The sequence below is a fragment of the Sorex araneus genome, chromosome 3 (genome assembly GCF_027595985.1).
Source record: "Sorex araneus isolate mSorAra2 chromosome 3, mSorAra2.pri, whole genome shotgun sequence".
Lineage (NCBI taxonomy): Eukaryota > Metazoa > Chordata > Mammalia > Eulipotyphla > Soricidae > Sorex > Sorex araneus.
The window spans coordinates 66308302-66330929 of NC_073304.1; the positions used below are offsets into that span (position 1 = coordinate 66308302).

At 37.8% G+C, this 22628-nt stretch overlaps 1 protein-coding gene across 9 annotated transcripts in view; it reads left to right on the forward strand.

Moving 5' to 3' along the window:
• HECTD1 (HECT domain E3 ubiquitin protein ligase 1) overlaps window positions 1–22628 on the forward strand; it is a 98237-nt gene that overhangs the window by 38835 nt on the left and 36774 nt on the right. For 6 of the 9 annotated variants that reach the window (XM_055130521.1, XM_055130524.1, XM_055130525.1 and 3 more), the window contains exons 9-20: window positions 623–737; window positions 1277–1469; window positions 9392–9530; window positions 9728–9898; window positions 12599–12821; window positions 13746–14009; window positions 14200–14276; window positions 16154–16288; window positions 17228–17374; window positions 18686–18780; window positions 20759–20864; window positions 22447–22581. In XM_055130521.1, coding sequence (XP_054986496.1) covers window positions 623–737; window positions 1277–1469; window positions 9392–9530; window positions 9728–9898; window positions 12599–12821; window positions 13746–14009; window positions 14200–14276; window positions 16154–16288; window positions 17228–17374; window positions 18686–18780; window positions 20759–20864; window positions 22447–22581 — 1800 coding nt within the window. The remainder of the gene's footprint in view (window positions 1–622; window positions 738–1276; window positions 1470–9391; window positions 9531–9727; window positions 9899–12598; window positions 12822–13745; window positions 14010–14199; window positions 14277–16153; window positions 16289–17227; window positions 17375–18685; window positions 18781–20758; window positions 20865–22446; window positions 22582–22628) is intronic. The other 3 variants (XM_055130522.1, XM_055130527.1, XM_055130529.1) reach the window with 1 other exon arrangement.

The following is a 22628-nucleotide window of genomic DNA, read 5'->3' on the forward strand; positions in this document are numbered from 1 at the left end:
TATGAACCTATTTCATTTCAGTTGTTGGTAAATAACAAAGTGAATTAATCTGTAAGTCTTTCAAAGTATAAATAGGTCAGTTTTCCCCCTTTGTAGTGCTAGGGATCAAACCCATACAAAGTATCACCTCTCAGAAGAGGGACTGTACCACTGAATGACATATGCGGTAGCAGAGATTGGCACCAGCCTGATTAGTAAAATAATTTCTGAGTTAGAATGTTTTGACTTAAAATGTTTCAATAGTATAAAGAAACTATATTCAGTATAATTTCAGTATAGAAATTTATACTATAAATTTATACTATTATAGTTGTAAAAACTATACTCAGTCGAAATTATAGTTGGAATTTTGAATTTTGTTTTTTTCCCTAGACTAGTGCTCAGAGATAATATACTCTTGTGAGCTGCACCTCCCAGTCAGCCACGCCATCACCAAGGGAAAGAACTGAAATCGGCAGGATGTGCATTGCTAGTGATTTAGACTTAGGATAGTTTCAGTTTAGGATGCAGTTAGCAAGACATTAACCCCATTATAAGTTCTGTCTTTAAAGGTTGCACAGTAACATAGAAGAAATACGTGTTGTTAATTGTTGTACCAAAATTAAATGCTTTTCTTTTTTAGACTCTTTTACGGCATGGTGCAAACCCAGATCTGAGAGATGAAGATGGGAAAACTCCATTAGATAAAGCTCGGGAAAGGGGCCATAGTGAAGTAGTAGCTATTCTTCAGTCTCCAGGTGAGCTATATCTTTCTTGATCCGTCTGCTTTCCCTCCTTTTTAGCTTCACTTGCATGGAAGTAGTTTTTTATAGACAACGTTCATACTACATCATTAAACTATCCCTGTGAAGTCAAAGTAATTGCATATATATGCCCTTAATATTAATAAATCATTAGCAGCATTTTGATTTTGTATTCCCTAAGACTAAGACTAAGTGACCAAAAGTTTTCTGGATGTGAAACTAGTGTAAAGAACAATTGTGTATTGTATATATGAGGTATTTTGACCAAATCTTCATAGATTTTACAGAATAAATAAATACAGAGCCTCTTGGAAAAAAAAATTGCGTGAATTGAGTAAAATATCCAAAAAATACCTCTTTATGATACATATATTAGCTATCAAAGATACTGATGTTTTTTAGGATAATTATAATGCCTTTGCTAAAACTTCTTTGATCATTGTTAATCACGGATAATTATAATTAAAAGTTGCATACATTTTAGTATTTTTTTTTTACCTTGTAGTAAAAGTTTCTAGAAAATTATTTTATAGATTCGTGTTTGGCTGCAGGTGATTGGATGTGTCCAGTTCATAAAGGTGATGATAAGAAAAAGAAAGATACGAACAAAGATGAAGAAGAATGTAATGAACCGAAAGGAGATCCAGAAATGGCACCCATATACTTGAAAAGGTTATTGCCAGTGTTTGCACAAACATTTCAGCAAACTATGCTGCCTTCAATAAGGTAATTACTTATTTATATTTAGTGAGAAAAGTATGCCAATTTCCATTTTAAAGAATGATTTTTTGAGGATTTAATAATAAACAGGTAATGTAAGGAAAGATTTGAAAATTATTATAAACTTGGATGATCTGATTTAGGAGACAGGACAGTGGGGAGGGCACTTACTTGCCTTGCATATAGCCGACCTGATTTAGTTTCTTGGCACCATATGTGGTCCCCTAAGCCTGCCTGGAATGATTCCTATTGACAGACCCAGAAATAAGCCCCGAGCACTGCCAGTGTGGCAAAAAAACCAACCAAAAAAAAAAAAGACACAAATATGGGGCCTGGAATGATAGTGTAGTGGGTAGGGCATTTGCCTTCCATATGGCAACCCAGGTTTGATCCCCAACATCCTATATGTCCCCCAAGCACTGCCAGGAGTAATTCCTGAGTACAGAGCCAGGAGTAATCCCTGAGCATTGCTGAGTGTGCCCCCAAAACCAAAGAAAATGGAAAAAAAATTACCTGAGAGTGCAGTGGATAAAGTGCTTGTCTTGCATGAAGTAAACCCTTCTTTAATCCCCAGTACTCAAATGGGTAGGACTGGAGCGATAGCACAGCGGGTAGGACGTTTGCCTTGCACACAGCCGATCCAGGTTCAATTCCTCCATCCGTCTCGGAGAGCCCGGCAAGCTACCAAGAGTATCCTGCTCGCACGGCACAGCCTGGCAGGCTATCCGTGGCGTATTTGATATACCAAAAACAGTAATAAGTCTCACAGTGGAGACGTTACTGGTTCCCACTTGAGCAAATTGATGAACAACAGGACGACAGTGTTACAGACAGTGCTACGCAGAAGGGTTTTTCAGACTTTGCAAGGTGTGACCCAAAACCCTCACCTCTCCAAAATATTCCAGAACTAGATTTCAGAGTTTTTCTAGCTCTGTGAACAGATCTATAAAAGTCGGGGGGTTGGGGGGTTTGTTTGGCTTTTTGACTTTTTGGGTCACACCCGGCAATGGTCAGTGGTTATACCTAGCTTTGCGCTCAGGAATCACTCCTGGAGGTACTTGGGGCACCATATGGGATGCTGGGGATCGGACCTGAGTCTGCCGTGTGCAAGGCTGTACTATCACTCTAGCCCCTTTATAAGAGTTTTGGTAAGTATGTGGGGCTGGAGTGATAATACAGTGAGCAGGTTGTTTGCCCTGCAAAGAGTAAGCTAAAAGTGAGCTCTAAGCATGATGAATATGACCATCTCCACCCCACCTCCACTCTCACTCCCCCAACCCCCAGGGAGGAGGGGAAACAGTTTTGATAAGCACAGCAAGTGTATATTTTATAGCTTTGCGGTGATAATGAGTGTGTACTTTTTTTTTTAAATTTTATTTTTATAAAGTGGCTCACAGTAACTTATTACTTTTAGTAATCCAACACCAGTTCAACCACCATTATACCTCTCACCACCATTATTTCAAAATTTCCCACCACCACCCATGCCTGTCCAAAAGGCAGATTCTGAATAATTTATTTTGTATTGCTTATAATGAATAACTGACTAAAAATGATCCAGAATGGTTCCTTAAAGGAAAGTTTGTGAGATTATTATATCTCACCGTGGAGCCATTAAGCCTTTGTATAAGAAATTACTAACATGTTGTTAAAAGTTGAGCCTTGTGTACTAATACTTTTTTTTTTTTTTTAATCAAGATGGTTGCCTTCTACTTTACACACCATCAGATATACTATGCTTCTCCTGGTACATCAGTGGTGTAGATTATGAGGTGTGGCTCCAGGAACTCTAAAATTTTAAGTAGGGTGATACAGATGGAGTTGAATTTTTAACTGGATGGTGACTTTGGGGTTCTAAGGCATCTCAGCAGCTTTTTGCTCTCTTCCAAGATGTCTTTGTGTCATTGGATCATGTTCATTAATGAGCTTACATGGCACCAGTTCATGGGTGTGACTGCCAGGGTCCTGGAAGAACAGGATGATGGCGGGGGTGGGAGGTCTCCCATTCCTGACTCAGTGAGAGCCTGGAGATTTTGGTCACAAAACCCCCATACCTGAATTTTTCAGCAGATTCATACTCGGTGCATGAGGGGCTCATCCCAAACCTATGGGAGATGAGCATGGCAGTTATTGGGTTCTGGGGGTTTTCAGTTGTGGGGTGGGTAATGGGCTCACCCAACCCCCTCCGTGGTGTCCTGGACGGACTCAGCCTGGCCCAGAATGTAGAGGTATCTCTGCAGCTTGTTGCTCTCTTCTGAGACTTGTGAATCTCATGAGTGCATACTTTATCCTACAGATAAAGAAGGATTATTAGAGATTTAGGACAGAATTTGGCAGTCAACTTGTGATTTATTAAGATCATCTTGGCAGCTTGTTGAAGAAAAAACTGAAGGAGAGCAAGAATGAAAAGACTGATTCTTATTGATTCTGCAACATCAACTTCAGCCACTTGCTAGGGAATGGGTTGGTGGGAATAAACTTATGAGATTAATAAATGTAGGCTGTGTAGGGAATCGGCAATTGGTTAAGTGAGAGGGATAGCAGTAGAGAAGGGTTAGGTATGCTAGTTCTTACTGAATCCTGCCCCTTTTTTGTATTAGTAGGAAATATGCCAGTCTCTTCTAGAATAATTTGAGGATTTAATATTGAAATGACATGGCAGATATAATTATTTCCATCTGAATGGTAAACTGATTGAGATAAAGTTGTTAAATTATCTTGCTCATGGCAGCATTGACATTTGGATCCAGTTTGAGCTGACTCCAGATTCTGAACTCTTAACAACAAAATACGGCATATCCTTTGCCACAGTTAAATGTGTTGCTATTATTATTACCTAGGAAATAAGCATCAAAAGTAAAATTATTATCAGTCTTCAAACATTTTAAAACAACAGTAGGAAGCAACCATCCAATAGGGAATTCTCCTTTATCTTGACTACTTTATAACTTTCTGATGCTCTTACCAAGAAATAGTTCTATTCCAAATATATCTTAAGATCTTTTGGCACAATAGCTATTCAAAAAATTTCAGACAAAATTTAACTTGCACTTTTTTTTTTTTTTGCTTTTTGGGTCACACCTGGCGATGCACAGGGGTCAATCCTGGCTCCGCACTCAGGAATCATACCTGGCGGTGCTCGGGACCATATGGGATGCTGGGAATCAAACCTGGCTCGGCCGCGTGCAAGGCAAACGCCCTACCCGCTGTGCTATCGCTCCAGCCCCATAACTTGCACATTTCTTAAGATGACTATTTTTTTTGAAGTGGACCACCAACACCTACATCTCTGAAGCTATTTGGGGAAGAATAAAACCCAGGTTCTTAAATGTTCACAGTGAATTATTTTATTACCACTCTTCTATTTAAAGCGGATTGTTTGCACTTTAATGTCAACTCATAATAATGGTATTTAGGGCACTTGAAATCTACAACAAAAACCACGTAACTATAAGGATTTCCTAAACCATAGTCTTCCTAGGGGATGGGATAGGGGACAGGGTCTCAGATAGCCTTCAGGACACCTGGGCCAACTTCCAGCTATATTAGGGCAACAGGGTCACTAAGTATAGTGATCAGGGTCATTGATAGGGTACTGCTTAGGTAATGCTGGAGGCCACCAGGGCTAACTGGTGTCATGTAATAACCAGGGAACAAAGCCAGGACCTTGTACATGCATGGTCCCCGTGAACACTCAACGCTTGTACTCTTCATTCACTTCAGGGGAGATAGCTGCACATGCAGGGCTCTGGGGATGTCTGAGGGCTCCTCTGGGCCAGAAAGTACGAAGCTAAAGACTGAGGATGCAGAGCTTCTCAGCTTCCTATAGTTTTAGGTACCTCCAGGCTGCACCTGGTACTGGAGAACCATGCAGTGCCAGGATTCAAGCTTGGTTCTGGGTTTGAATTTGGATTCAAATTCAAGGCATGCTTTGTAGACCTTTTGTAGATACCAGCTATCTCCCTGGTAGTTTTGTACTAACTAATCTTACCCTGTTACTGAATATTGATGTCCTTTACCAACCCCTGACAACTACTTTTCAGTTTCTATGAGATTCAACTTGTTTCCCCCACGCCACCCCCCCCCCCCCCGTCCAAATTACACATACATTGGGGCTGGAGAAATAGTGCAGCAGGTAGGGTGCTTGCCTTGAATGTTGCGGATCTGGGTTCGATCCCTAAGCACCCATATGATCCCCCAGAGCAGCAGGAGTGATCCCTAAGCACAGAGCCAGGATTATGCCCTGAGCGGCACTGGGTGTGTGCCTTACCCCCGGCCCATTCCAAATTTACAGATACGGGTAATACGTGTATTGTCTTTTTTGATTTATTTTCACTTACTAGCACCAATGTTGATGCAGTTTCTTTGCATGTAGTTAACTTGGCTTGATCCCTGACACCGTATATGACCCTTGAGCAGGTAGCCCCTGGCCACTGCCAGGTATGGCCCAAAAGAAAAGAAAATAGAGTAGAATAAATTCTAGGGACCAGCAAGATAGTATAAGGGTTCAAGCCTGTGCCCTGCATGTGGCGTTGCCCTGGTTTGCTCTGAGCACCACCTAGTGCAGCACAGAGGTCTCTGAACATTGTTAGGGCAGCCCTGGTTAATCCCCGGCACTAGCACTCCAGAGCCAGTGGCATCATAATTCATAGGCCCTTACACTGACCCACCAACCTAGATGACCAAGTCTTGCCAGGAGTGGTCCTACAGCCCGCTGAGCACTGTTTGGAAGACCCCTTCCTCCACAGAATTTCAAGTATAAGTGACGTGCAACATTAATGAAGTCTTTTAATTGCGTTTTTCTGTCATGCCAGGGATTAAACCCAGGTCCTCCATATGCAAAGCATGTTTCTACTCCTGAGCCATATCCCTGACTCGATTTTTTTTAAAATTTAATTTGGGGGGGGGGCCGGAGCGATAGCACAGTGGGTAGGGTGTTTGCCTTGCACGTGGCCGACCCGGGTTCAATTCCTCCATCCCTCTCGGAGAGCCTGGCAAGCTACCGAGAGTATCTTGCCTGCACAGCAGAGCCTGGCAAGCTCCCAGCGTACAAGCATGGTGTATTCGTATGTCCAAAACAGTAACAGCAAGTATCACAATGGAGATGTTACTGGTGCCCTCTCGAGCAAATAGATGAGCAACTCGATGACAGTGTTGCAGTGGGCCAGATCTAGCTGTGCTCAGAAGTTGCTCCTGCTCTGAGTACAGGGATCACTCCTGGCAGGGCTCCGGGGACCATAAGGGGTTCTGGGGATCAAACCCAGGTCAGCTGTTTACACACTACTATCTCTCTGGCCCCTTTCTAATTATTTTAAAAATCACGTTTTCTACTATGACCTTGGTACTGTTCTTTGAATGTACAAGAAAGTATTTAGATTCTTAGAACTTGGGTGCAAGAGATTCTTGTACCAAAAAAAAATTCCCTCTAAATAACTTTATTTTATAAACTAGAAAAGAAGTCAGATGTTCACGACTTACTTTGTATTATAGTGTGAAACTGACAGAATTTTTGTGGTTGGAGAGATAGCTAGATCCTTGGGTGCAGAGAGATTGGAGTAAGTTCTGAACACTACTGAATGTGGCCCCCAAGCCACCTCCTACCCCCCTATTCCCCAAAAAAGAAACCAAATTTTGTAGTATGCAGATTATTTATACTCTGGTAATTTAGAAATGAGTTTGAATTTAGGTTCTGTAATTTATTTAACCCTGTGATCTCAGTAGACTTATCTTTCTTCTGTAAAACTGTGCTAAAATTCTCAGCTTTATAAGGTTTTTAAGTGGATTAAATAAAGTATAATTGTAGAAAAGGGTTGTTGGACATGGGATGTCAGATAAACAATATCATGCTGTTTTAATAAAAATAGATGCAAAATTATCAATACTGGTTTTATGGCCAAATATAAACAAATATAAGCCATTAAAATACAGATATAAAATAAATATAAATACCATTGACAAATATTGCGGGGGAGTAGTCTGTTCAGGGAAGCTTTTCCTCCTTTTGCCCGCCACAGTCTATGGTCTACTTGAATTTGCAATAAGGTAGATAGTATTATGAATTTTAGCTAGAGATCAAGAACCACATTGCTGTAGAAATTATCGGAAGACTCTTGAGTTTCAGAGGTTTTTTTGGCTCTGTTCTGTTCTTTTGCCATCCATGTTGATGGGAGAAGGGAGACTAATGTCAGCATTTTCCTTTGGGCAGTGTTGACAGGGGCTCCTATGCTGTGTCATTGGGCCTCCCAAATAAAGATTTTTGTGTCTGTCTTTCTGTGCAAAATAATCTCATGGGTAACAATATTTAAAGCTTGGTGCCTGAGATATTGTTAGGAATTGAGAAAACACATTAAATTAATTGGCTGTTATGTTCTAGACGAACTTTCTCATAATTTATCTGTGTATGGCTATGTGTGTTTTATGTTGTTTGCGCTGCTTTTGTGGGGTAGTTCCTTTTGCTCAGGCCTAACTGTGTTCACCACTAAGACCATACTTGGAGGTGTTCTGGGCTCTGGAATTAGATCAGGATCTCGCACATGCAAATCTTTCGCTCTTCTATTGAGCCATAATCCTCTGATCCTTTAGGGTGGTTGTGTTTTTTTGTTTTTTGTTCTTTGTGGGGTTTTTTGGAGGGATGTCTTAAGCAGTGTTCCAGAGGTCCCTAAGACCCATACTGGTGATGTTCAGCCAACGGGACTAGTGGTTCGGTGCTACTCAGGCCTGGGATTACCTGGACCATACCTGGACATGCATGGGGCGCCTCCAGGGCTGTACTCATAGATCCTTAGGTGGTGCCTAGGATCCAGCCAGGGTCAGCTGCATCTGTGGCAGGTGCCTTAACACTTGTATTCTCTCTCATAAAATTATAGCTAGTTTCTATAACTTGAGTGTTTCCCTTGTTCTCAGTAAAGCATTGGATGACTATTCAAGGGAAAACTAATGTGTTAAAAGTTGTAGTATTTGGGCCCTGAGCGATAGTACAGTGGGTAGGGCGTTTGTAGAGGGTAGGTTCGATCCCCGCATCCCATATGATTACCCCAGCACCACCAGGAGTAATTTCTGAGTGCAGAGCCAGGAGTAACCCCTGAGCATTGCTGGGTGTGAGCCAAAGAGCAAAAAAGAAAAGTTGGAGTATTTGATGGAGGGCTAGAGTATCTTGTTTTAATTTATATGAGACAATAGTCAATGAATATAGGCCTTTTGTTAAGGGCACAAAATGCTTAATTTAAAGTTTGCTTGTGTAAATGAATATTGGCATTTTTTCTCTTTGGGATTTTGCAAAATTTCAGGTTAACTACAGTTTATGCCATTTACATATTTTTTCTTAGCAATTTAATTTACTTGATTTTCAGAAGTTATTCCTATATTAAATAGTCATGCTGATTCAATATAAAATAGAAAAATACATTTAAAATTTGGGGGAGGGGAGAGATAGTATAGAGATAAGGCATTTGTCTTGCAGGTTGCCAATCCTAGTTTGATCCCTGGCACCACATAGAGTATCACCTTAGCACTGTCAGGAGTGACCTTTGAACACAGGGCTAGGAGTCAGATCTGAGCACTGACAGGTGTGACCCAATCACCCCTCTACTACCCCCCAAAAAAGAATTGAAAAAGTAGTACAGTGACTGGGGAATATTGCTCAGTAGTAGAGCATTTGCCTTCCTTATGTGAGTCCCTGGGTTCAATTTCTGAAAAAAATGAGTAAGATTTATTTATGCTGCCAAAAATAAAATTGTTTTGATGAAATCAGATATTAATATAGAAAACAAATGAAGTTCAAAGACAAATACAAACTATTTGCTAGTATTAAGTGTAGGTTTTAGTATAATGTATAAAACTTTGGATACTTTTATTTCATTAATGTATATTATATATATTTTATGCTTCTTTATCATTACTTAAAATTCTTTTGTTACTGCTTTTTCAAGGAAAGCAAGTCTTGCTCTGATTCGAAAAATGATTCATTTTTGTTCTGAAGCACTGTTGAAGGAAGTATGTGATTCTGATGTTGGTCACAATTTGCCTACGATACTAGTGGAAATCACTGCTACTGTCCTTGATCAAGAGGTCAGTTCTTCATCTTTTTTTGCAACTCCTGTTGGTTTGATTTTTTTTTTTCATGGTGGCCAATAAAATAATGTCACCTTTCCCCCAACTTTGGTAAATCATTTAGGTTTGCAAATTATTACATTTTTTTTTAATCATGGCAGATAAACTTATTTTTATTACTTTGCCTTAATTTCTTTTCTCTTTTTCTTCCCCAGGATGATGATGATGGCCACTTGCTGGCTTTGCAGATCATAAGGGATTTGGTAGATAAAGGAGGTGATATTTTTTTGGATCAGCTAGCCAGACTTGGTGTAATTAGCAAAGTGTCAACTTTGGCAGGTCCTTCTTCTGATGACGAAAATGAAGAGGAATCAAAGCCAGAAAAAGTAAGTGGTTTTTAGTTTTAGGAATAGCTTTTTGTATTTTGTTTTAGGAAATCTGATTCCTAAAAGGAAATCTAAAATGGGTTTTGACAGAATAATAGAAATATGAAATAGTGTAATTTTTTTTAATTGAATCACCTTGAGATACAGTTGCAAAGCTTTCATGTTAGAGTTTCAGTCATACAATGATCGAACAACCATCCCTCCACCAGTGCACATCTTCCATCACGAATGTCCCCAGTATTCCCCCCACCCCCACCCCCACCCTCTCCCTGCCTCTATGGCAGACAATTTCCCCCATACTCTCTCTACTTTTGGACATTATGGTTGCAATACATATACTGAGAGGCTATCTTGTTTGGTCTTTTTTCCGCTTTTAGCATATATCTCTTATCCCGAACGATCCCTCCAGCCGTCATTGATTTAGCGATCCTTTCTCTATTTCAGTTGCCTTTTTGCCTTTTCCCCCAGCTCATGAGGTAGGCTTCCAACTATGGAGCAATATTCCTGGCCCTTGTGTCTACTGTCCTTGGGTATCAGTCTCATGTTATTTTATATTCCACAAATGAGTGCAGTCCTTATATGCCTGCCCCTCTCTTTTTTACTCATTTCACTGAGCATGATACTCTTATGACCATCCATTTATAAGCAAATTTTATGACTTCATCTTTCCTAACAGCTGCATAGTATTCCATTGTGTGGATGAGCCAAAGTTTCTTTAACCAGTTGTCTGTTCTTAGGCAAGTAGTGTAAATTTTAACTCAGTTTTCTTAGAAAACATTGATAAATTTTAAAACTTACAGAAAAGTTAGAAGTACAGAATACCAGAATATCCTCTACTAAATTCACTATTGACTTTTTTGTTTGTTTGTTTTTTGGGCCACACCCAATGCTCAGGGCTTACTCCTGGCTCTGCGCTCAGGAATCACTCCTGGTGGTGCTTGGGGGAGCATGTGGGATGCTGGGGATTGAACCTCGGTCAGCTGCATGCAAGGCAAATGCCCTTCCTGCTCTGGCCCCAACTATTGACAATTTTGTTCTGTTTGTTTTATCCTTTGTGCTGACATGTATGTGTATGTATTCATGTACATATTTTTAAAATACTATTTTTAAAAAGCATAACCATATCATGGTCCTCTGTTCCTTTAAAAACTTCACCAACGGGGACTGGAGAGATCATATAGTGAGGTAGGACAGAGGATCACTCCTTTTGTATTCAGGGGACCATATGGGATACTGGAGATCAAGACCTAGGTCACCCATATGCAAAGCAAATATCCTCCCCACTGCACTCTTTCTCTGGCCCTGAATTTTTTTTTTTAATTTTTAAAATATGATGCAATTTTAGAGAGTTTAAATGTACTTTATTCCTACACACACACACACACATTCACAAATACACATATTTGCCATGTACGTGCCAACTTTATATGTTCATAGGGAATAGCCTTAATACTTAAGTGTCAATAAAATTTCAGAATTTTTTTATTCAAAAAGTATGCAAATAACTGTTTATAAGTTTTTTTGTGTGTGTTCTAAAACAGGCTTCAACTTTTCTATTCATGACCTCATTTTGCTCCAGTAATGCAATAAGGACACGCTACCTTGGATTTATCATATGTTTGATAGTGAATTGAGTTTTGGTCATTACTTGTTCAGAAACCTTTTACTGTTGCCAAGCTTCTCATGATCTCCTGTTCATTTATATAACCACAAAGGAACTTATGGCCCAAATTTTTGTTTTTAGAGGCTAGCTTCTAAAATACTTATTTTTCAACTTTTTTGTACCTGCAGACCAGTGAAAATAGAAATAGTTCAGAGACCACCAAGAAAAAAATAGTTTAAAAGGTTTATGGATTAATAGATATTTATATTAGTACTATATGTTAAGTAGCAGTAACTTTTTCACATACTATGGGAGATTTCTATGGACACATGATTGAAAAGCACTGCCTTCAAATAAATTATGATGGCCAGGGATGTAACTCAGTGGTGAAGCTCAGGCCTTAGAGACATGATCCCTCAGACTGTCAAAAAAGTGTGTTTTACTTTTTCCTATAAGAATACTTTTTTGTAAGCACTTCCAGCGGTTCTTCATAACAGACAATATAAAATATATTATTTCGGTTTGTTTTGGGACAGGGATTGGGGCTTGAGATGGAAACATCCCAAGTTTGGTCATGGGAAGGTATAATGGTAATGAGATTGGTGTTTGAACATTAAATGTAGTCAAATGTTGTGAACTGCCTTAAAGAATAAAAGAAAATTTTAAGTGTTTAATATTAAAATGAATTAAAAAAATTATGAGCTTATGTTTATAGGAATGATCCAACATATTTGGTTTAATTGGCTAAGACAGGGCCTCATATTGACTGTTTTTGGGAGGTGCGACAGATTGGGCCAGCACTAGTGGTGTTTAGGGTGCACTTCTGGTTCTGTGCTCAGGGTTTATTCCTGGTGGTCGTGCTCAGACAGCCATATAATATGCCAGGATTGAACTGGGGTTGGCTGTGTGCCATGTCCATAAAATCAAAAATCAATGAAATGATTAGTTGAATCAGAAAACATATTGAACTATTGGCAACTATAGTTAAATATGTTTTTGTTCAAGATGCGTAAATTCAAATTTTGATAGTTGTACTTTAAGATTACTTAGGAATATTTTAAATAGAAAATTGTCTTCCACATTTTATTAACTTTTAGGAAGATGAACCACAGGAAGATGCTAAGGAATTGCAGCAAGGTAAACCATATCACTGGCGAGACTGGTCAATCATCAGAGGAAGGGATTGCTTGTATATATGGAGTGATGCAGCTGCCTTGGAATTATCTAATGGTAGTAATGGATGGTTCAGATTTATCTTGGATGGAAAACTTGCCACCATGTATTCAAGTGGTAGTCCTGAAGGTGGATCGGATAGTTCAGGTAATATTTTGTTTCTGATAATAATGTTTTATTAGATTTTGTAATTTTTATGATTTTTCTTCTTACATTTTTGATTGTCAAAGATGTAGCTTATGCTTAATGATCAGTACAGTGGGTAAGACATCTGCCTTGCATGTACCCAACCCAGGTGATCCCCTGAGCATGCCAGAACTGATCCCTGAGTGTAGAGCCAAGAGTAAATTCTGAGTATAGCTGGTTGTGACCCAAAAAACAAAAAAGAAAGAAGAGAGGGAAAGGGAGGGAAGGTAGAAGGGGAAGGGAAAGGAGGAAGATAGGGGAAGGAGAAAAAAAATATGCCTGTGAGAATGCTTTTATTTACTTATTTATTTATTTTTGCTTTTTGGGTCACACCTGCATTGCAGAGGGGTTACTCCTGGCTCATGCGCTCAGGAATTCCTCCTGGTGGTGCTCGGGGGACCATATGGGATGCTGAGAATCAAACCTGAGTTGGCCGTGTGCAAGGCGTGTGCAAGGCAAACCTTACCTGCTGTGCTATCACTCCAGCTCTGAGAAAGCTTTTATGCTAAGCAAATATATGGAACAAACTAGTAAGAATATCCCAAAGGGAAAATACTGATAATTATGCTTTTTAAATATTAAGTTAATATTCCAGCAAGTAGTTGTGTTTTTTTTTTCTAAAAATGAATATTTGAAAGGAGTGAGATTTTATTTATTTATTTATTTATTTTTTTTTTTGTTTTTGTTTTTGGGTCACACCCGGCGATGCACAGGGGTTACTCCTGGCTCTGCACTCAGGAATTACTCCTGGCGGTGCTCAGGGGACCATATGGGATGCTGGGATTAGAACCCTGGTCGGCTGCGTGCAAGGCAAACGCCCTACCCGCTGTGCTATCACTCCAGCCCCAGGAGTGAGATTTTAACATCATCATTTTGTCTTTATAGAAAGCAGAAGTGAATTCCTAGAGAAATTACAAAGAGCTCGAGGTCAAGTCAAGCCGTCTACTTCAAGTCAGCCTATACTCTCAGCACCAGGACCCGCGAAACTTACTGTGGGGAATTGGTCACTAACATGTTTGAAAGAAGGAGAAATTGCTATTCATAATTCAGATGGTCAGCAAGCAACAATATTGAAAGAAGATTTACCTGGTTTTGTGTTTGAATCTAACAGAGGAACCAAACATTCATTTACTGCAGAAACTTCTCTAGGTGAGTATATATATGTATGTAAGGTTAGTATATAAAAATTAAGGGACAGGGATTTAGCTCAGTGGCAAAGTGCAGAGAAAGGTGGATTCAGTTACCAGTAACAAACATATGTGCAGGCACACGAAAAGAACTCATGCAGATATTAAATTATAAAATACATTCTGTTGAAATGTTACTCTTTTTTTTTTAGGTTCAGAATTTGTGACTGGCTGGACTGGCAAAAGAGGCAGAAAACTGAAATCCAAGTTAGAAAAAACAAAGCAAAAGGTACATTTGTGAAATGTGGATTTTTTTTTTTTTTGATTGATGTAGTTAAAATTTCAGTGGAAGATTGTAGCTTTCAAAAAAATAAGCCATATCATAAATTTTCTGAATCTAACATATTTTAGCATTTTTCCTGTGTGTTCATCATTTTGTTGTTGTTGTTGTTTGGTTGGTTTATGGTGGGGGCAGGGAGGCACTCCTTTCTTTGCTTAGGGGTTAGTGGTTCTGAACTGAGGAATTGGAAAAACATGGGATACTGGGGATTGAACCCAGGTCAGCCACATGTAATATAAGCTCCCTAACCACTGTACTATCTAGCCCCTATTTTTTTTTTTGATTGAACAAAATTTATTTGTCTCCAATTCTGAAGAAACAAAACATAAAGGTGCAAAAAGTATACATCTATCTTAGATGAAGTCATTAGTTTCAGAAAGATGCAGAAACAATATGTTAGTGACTTTACCTACAAAATCCAGTGCTAATTTTTGAATCAACCATTTAGCATGCACTGATTTTTTTTTATGTTATTTTTAATTGAAGTAGAGCATAAGAATATTATAAAAAGTTTCAGGTGTTGTACATATTTAAAAAATGTAACCAGTATATTTTCATCTTTCTCAGTAATTCTTTTTTTGGTTTTGGGGCTGGAGGTGCACAGGGCTCTTTACTTTGGCAGGACTCTGCACCCCTATGGGTGCTGGGGAGAACCTGGGTCAGTGGCGTGCAAAGCAAGCACCTTATCTGCTGTATGCTTCAGCCATATCAGTTATTCCTGCATTCTGCTTCTTTTATTTTGTCTTTTTCTTCTTTGTTATTGCTATGGTACCAGGGTATACACTTGGTATTATTAGGAAGGGCTGAGGATGTGTAGGGGTAGTAGTCGGACCTTTTCTAGCTTTGCTCAGGACTTAATCCTGGCTCTGCTCAGGAATCTTTCCTGGCAGTTTTTGTCATATAGTGCTGGTGATCAAATCCAGGTCAGAAGTTCCTTACCCACTATACTATCTTACTGATTCTTTTTTATTTTTCATTTACATGAAATTATATGTCTAAATTTGTTATTTAAATATATACATTTAAAAAATAACAGATTAATTATATAAGATACAAGATATAGTACGTATATGGATTATGCTCTCAAAATATGTGTTTGTATAGATAGTAATTTTGACCCAGATTCACAGTCTTTCTCTCATGGTTACAAATGTAAACATGAGGCTCTTACATACTTTAAGTAGTCCAAGTAGAAAAATAAACCAACCCAAAGTATAGTGCAGAATGTCAAAAGGATCATCTTTGTTATTTTTATTTATTTGCTTATTTGTATTTCTTACTTGTGTTGGTTCACCAGATTACTTAAAAACTTTTTGAAAGCAGTTTTTTTATTTTACAGCTAGATTAAATTTGCTTAAGTGAAAAGTGCCTATTTGCTGTATATGTATGAAAAAATTGTAATTTTAAGCATTTTCATAATGCTGAACTGTAATAGATACTAGATTTAATCTAGTAAAGTACTATTTCAGCCATTATAACTTTTGTTTGTTTGTTTGTTTGTTTTGGTTTTGGGTCACACCTGGCGATGCACAGGGGTTACTCCTGGCTCTGCACTTAGGAATTTCTCCTGGCGGTGCTCAGGGGACCACATGGGATGCTGGGATTTGAACCTGGGTCGGCCGTGTGCAAGGCAAACACCCTACCCGCTGTGCTATCACTCTAGCCCCCATTATAACTTTTTGACATAAACAGAAATGAAGCATTTTGTTTTAGAAATTGATAATGGCACAATCATCTTCTAAAAATTGCAAAAAAATACAAAAGGGAAAGTTGGTAACATTACTGATTTTAGTGAAAATTCATGTTTGCTACTTTTATTTTGCTAGGTCCGAACTATGGCTCGAGATTTATATGATGACCACTTTAAAGCTGTTGAAAGTATGCCTCGTGGGGTTGTGGTAACACTCAGAAATATAGCAACTCAATTAGAATCATCTTGGGAACTTCATACTAATAGACAAGTAAGTTAACCTTTAGGTAGTGCACTCTGATCTTGGTATCATATTTCTTTGTACCGTTTATATTTTGATATTTAGGGAGCAGCATACTATTACCCATGCATTACATTTGTCCTGCTCCCTGATTTTTAAACAATTCTGTTATTATTTAGCCACACCTGGCTATGCTCAGGGCTTAATCCTGGCTCTGTATTCAGGGATCTTGGGGGTGCTCAGGAACTGTCAGAATGCTGGGACTGAACCTGGGTCAGCCCTATCTGCTGTTCCTCCCATCTAATAATTATATTTTGTTTTGTTTTGTTTTTGGGCCACACCCAGCAATGCCCAGGGCTTACTCCTGGCTCTGCACTCAGGAATTACTCCTGGCAGTACTCAGAGATGCTGGTAATTAAACCCAGGTCTGCTGTGTGTGAGATAAGCACCCTTCCCACTGCACTATCTCTCTGTCCCTAGTTATGTTTTTATAGCTGGCTAAAAATTTTAGTTAAGTGAAAATATGCCTATTTATCCACACCCCCTGTTGATCAGTGTGCTTTGGGACTGTTTCTGGCTCTGTGCGGGGGTTAGGGGGGTAGGGGGGTTGGGAGGGAATCTATCCTAGGCATGTTGTGTCAGCTAGTAAACTGATGTCCACATACACAGCCAGTGCTGTAACCTCTGTGCTATCTCTGTGGCCCTGAAATATATGTACTGTCATTATCTTAAATTTTTTTATTTACAACCTTGCTTTATATTTATGTATTGTCAGTGCTTGCTTTTTGATGACTTAGATAAGTATGACATTATACAGCTCAAAATATGTGCAGTTGGTCCTTCACAGAAATGTTTGCCAACTCTAATAGATATAATTTACATTAGTAATTAGATCATTTATATCTAGTTGCATTTTTGGAAATGTATTTTTATTTATGTTTTGTCTTTAATACAATTTTTTATCTCTAGTGTATTGAAAGTGAGAACACCTGGCGAGATTTGATGAAGACAGCTTTAGAAAATTTAATAGTACTCTTAAAGGATGAAAACACAATATCACCATATGAAATGTGTAGTAGTGGCTTGGTGCAAGCACTACTTACTGTTTTAAACAATGTAAGTTTATGAAGTACTATAAAGTATTATGAAACAAAGCATACTGTTTTAGTGATAGAAATTATTGGTAGCTGAATATTTGTCAGTACACTGTTTACTTGATTTTGACAAGAAATAATAAAAATCTGAGTAGGAAATAACTAATTAAATTTTATGGCCCCAATTATGTGTCATTCATTAGGATCACTTGAATTTAAGAATTGAGTCTTAGATATTTTTATCTTATCTGATTGTAATTTGCTAAAGATCTTAAACCAGTATTGAACAAAATACTTAGATTTGACTAATACTTAAAATTATTCAGTTTTTTCTCATAATATATGTAAAATTTACTCCATTAATCTATGGTACCTAAATTATTTGCATAATTATAAATTTATGTAACACATAAAACTTGAAATGACTGAGAATATTATGTGACTATTTTATAATTATTTACTAAGAACCTTATATTTCCCTAGTCTGTACATATCTTTAATAACTTCATTGTTAGAAAAGAATTTCTTATGTATTACAACAATTTCATATATACAGAAATTTAAAGTAAAAAGTAAAAGTTTCCTAACTAGGGATATGACTTAGCTGGTAGGCCACATGCCTTGTATGTGTGAGACACTAGTTTCAGTCCCCGGCATTGCCCCACTTCTCAAAAATAGCGAAAGTAAAATAAGCTAAAGTGAAACAAGTGATTCTCAAAATGGTGATTCTCATCCTGGTTTGTTCTTTTTATGCCATTTTAATTTCTTAATCTTAATCATTCTATGTAGTAATATCCTCTTAAGATTCACTGTAAGGGAACACAGGTGTATCTGTTATAGATTGCATATCTTACATGGGAGAGGCCATGGACCCAGTCCTTGGCAATGTGACAATTTTATTTTAATTTTAGCAGCCTTATTTTCTTGTCTAATTTTATCATTTTCATTTATTATTAATTAAAATTGTTGGTTTATTATAGTATATCATATAGTAATAGCTGAAATGATAATTTTGATATTCCAATTTTATTTGTTCTAATACTTAAGGTAGTCTATTAGGAAGGAAATATTCGTGTTATACTCTAAAATGAAAAATGATTATTTCTAAGTAATCTTGAAATTCACTTTTTGTCTTATACTTGGCGAAAAACTTATTTAAGGGGAAAAGTGATATATTAGTCATGGTCTACTAGTTATATAGTGACAGGGATTTTAACTAAAAGAAAATGATGATTTTACTTAGGTTATATTAATAAATTTGTAGTGTTTTATTTATGCATAATTTTGGGAGAAATTTTTATTAACAGCTTTAAAACATTTTTGTTTTCTTTAGAGCATGGATTTAGATATGAAACAAGATTGTAGTCAACTGGTAGAAAGAATAAATGTTTTTAAAACGGCCTTTAGTGAAAATGAAGATGAAGAAAGGTAAACCCCCAGATTTCTCCTAATTTGATATTTGTGATGTTTGCAGTTTTTTAAAAAAGTTTGCATATAATATTTTTACCTGAAGATGTTTATTAATTTTTAAAAAGTAGCATTATGTGTAATGAGAGTGAAGCTTTTAAAACATTAATTCTAATGGAATAAGAAAAATTTCCATCTGTTATGCATAAAACTAACTGCTTGGTTTAAATTATATCTCTTCTTAACATACACTTGTTAGGGGTAGACATGTAGCTCAGTGATAGAATAGATGCCTCAGTGACGCCCTAGGTTTGATATAACCCTACTCACATAAAACCTATAAGTGCAGATTTAAATATTGATGGAATATTTGATGATAATTGTTAATTCTTAAATATGGCAATGATGTTTTTGAGCGTTCTTTTATAGAAAAGCAAATTTATAAAATTTCTGGATGAGGAGCCAGAGAGATAGTACAGCAGGTAGGGCACTTGCCTTGCACATAACCCACCCAGGTTAAATCCCCAGCATGCAAATGTGCAAAAGGTTAAATCCGAGTGACACAAGGAGTGATTCCTTAGTTAGAGCTAGGAGTAAACCCCTGAACATTGCTGGCTTGGTATGTTGGCTCAAAATTCAAGGAAAAAATTTTTTTAGGATTAAATGGCATGCTCTGTGGTATTGTCTTAAACAATGAGAATAAATGGCTAGCAGCATTATAAATAATTATTGAAGTTGAGACCTTATTTGATGCTATGTGATTTTATGATTTCATTTTACTTTTTTTTTTTTTTCTTTTTGGGTCACACCCAGTGAGGCACAGGGGTTACTCCTGGCTTTGCACTCAGGAATTACTCCTGGCAGTGCTTGGGGAACCATATGGGATGCCGGGGATTGAACCCGGGTCAGCCACGTGCAAGGCAAACACCCTACCCGCTGTGCTATCGCTCCAGCCCCTCATTTTACTTTTAAGTATGTTTAGATCTTTAAAATCAGATTTAAGTGATTTTATATTATTTTACATTGTAGATTATGGATGTAAAAGAATTTTTCAAGTATTACTGCATTAAACATTTTTTAGCTTTTTGCAAGTAACTATAATGCTTAAATATAATTGTTATAATGGGAGTAAGGTTTAAATAGACATTTATATCATATTAAATATAGAATAAATGAACTTTTTTAGTGGTAGCACTGTAGGCCTGTTTTTCATCGATTTGCTATAGCAGGCACCAGTAACGTCCCCATTGTGAGACTTGTTAGTATTTTTGGCATATCGAATACTCCACGGGTAGCTTGCCAGGCTCTGCCATGTGGGCGGGATACTCTCGGTAGCTTGCCGGGCTCTCTGAGTGGCATTTAGTGGTATTTTAGTGGTATTATTGAATTAAGTGATATTTTCCCCCAGTATTTTTAGGTAAGGTCTCTCAAGTGGTGATGTGGTGGCCTTGAGAGGGCAGGGTGCATGGCCTGCATAGTGATTCTTTGCTGTAGCTGGTAATTCAGTGGGTGAGGTGCTGCTCGGACTCTGTGGTGCCAGGGATACCGAGGTCAGCCTGATGGTGTGGAGGCCTCCAGGGCTGCATCTGACAAGACCTGGGGTACTGAGTGGTGCCAGAGATTGAACTGGCAAGTCTTGTTCCTAATTCTTGAAACAGATTGTCAAATTATTTTACCGAAAACTACATCAGTGATGCCTTGCCAGCAAGTATTGCTTTAAAAACTTTACCACTTTATATATTCTTATAGGTATATATTTATGTAATTGATTAGTTATATCAGTCACATTTTATGATGTTTTATGAGCAACAAAATATTTTATTAAGCATAGGAAATTGAATTGAGAGTAATTTTGACTGTTTAGGTGTAATCTAATGAAAAATTAAATGTTCTTAAGGTTTGAGTTCTAGTTGATGTTGGTTATCATAGTTTTTGCATGAACATTTTTATATGAAAGTATATAAAAGTTCTTCACAGTTATTTTTTTTCCCCCCCATAGTCGACCGGCAGTTGCATTGATTCGAAAGCTAATAGCGGTACTAGAATCTATTGAACGCCTACCTCTCCATTTGTATGATACACCAGGGTCCTCCTATAACCTCCAGGTAGCCATAAAAAATAGTTACTGTTATTGCTTAGTGCATTTAGGGGCAGTTTTATACTATTCTTAAGAATAAAATCTGTTTTCATGTTGAATTAAATAATAATTTTGTTTAATCACTAAATACTTTAACTTAAATGTCATTGAAAATTTCTTTGATTCTTGAATGTTAGTGGTATTTATACTTTCATTTAATCAGTTCAATTTTGATAGTATTGCATTATTTATCAATAAATAGTGTAAGCAGTAACTTACATTTGATATGTTGTAAATAGAAAAGACACTTATTGAAAGTAGCAGGAAAAAATTAGATGTATTACATGACTGGAATAACAAATTGATAAACCCGAATCACAAAGAATCAATATCAGTTTTCTTTTTTTTTTTTTTTTTTTTTTTACCTAAGCTACGTTTTTATTATGCCTTTTATAATATCAGTTTTCTAATAAATGTTTTTAATTCTTTGAGAGGGCCAAGTGGTACTAGAGATTGGACCTGAAGCTTCACACACTCAAGACATGTGCTCATGGCTGCAGTGATTGGGCACTTGCCTTGTATGCGGCCCACCTGGATTGCATCCCATATGGTCCCCTGAGCACTGCCAAGAATGATTTCTGAATGCAGAGCCAGGATTAACTCCCAACATGTGGACCATATGCCTTGTCACTAAATGTTTCTGTATTTTTTTTTTTTTTTTTTTTTTGCTTTTTGGGTCACACCCAGCAATGCACAGGGGTTACTCCTGGTTCTACACTCAGGAATTACCCCTGGCGGTGCTCAGGGGACCATATGGGATGCTGGGATTCGAACCTGGGTCAGCCTGGGTTGGCCGCGTGCAAGGCAAGCGCCCTACCCGCTGTGCTATTGCTCCAGCCCCTGTTTCTGTATTTTTAAAAAGTACATTAAGGGGCTGGAGCAATAGTACAATGGGTAGGACATTTACCTTGCACATGGCCAGCCCGGGTAAAACCCAGCACATTGCATTGTCCCCTAGTTCTGCCAGGAGAGACCCCTGAGTGCAGAGCAAGGGGTAAGTCCTAAGCATTATCCCTAAGCCCCAAAACCAACCAAAAAAATAAAATGGTACAATAAGTGATACATTTTCAAGACAGAAACAAAGCTACTTAAGTTTCTAAACAATTTTAATAACTTTAAATAAAATTGCTGAAAGCCAATAATCTTTATTTGTTTTGTGTTTTTTTCTTTTTGAGTCACACCTGGCGATGCACAGGGGTTATTCCTGGCTCATGCACTCAGGAATTACTCCTGGCGGTGCTCGGGGGACTATATGGAGTGCTGGGAATTGAACCTGGGTCGGCTGCGAGCTGCAGCCCCAAAAGCCAATAATCTTTAAAAGTTGCAAGAAAGTATTAAATCTGTTGTTTTACTAACGAATATGTAGGGATAACAGTTTTATTTAGCTGTATTTTCTATATAAATCTTAATTTCTATAAACACATGAATACATATATGTATAATTGGGTATCACTGTACACTGTGAGATTTGCCAGATTCTTAGGGGAGTTTTACAATTCTTAGGGGGAAAAGCAATCTATTTTCTAACCATTCTGATAACTTTGGTGTAGATCCTTACCAGAAGATTAAGATTTCGGCTGGAACGTGCCCCTGGTGAAACTGCATTGATAGACAGAACTGGCAGAATGCTGAAGATGGAACCCTTAGCGACAGTTGAATCTCTGGAACAGTATCTCTTGAAAATGGTGAGCTTTTCTCAGCCATCTGGTGAATTCAAACATTTTTGTCATGG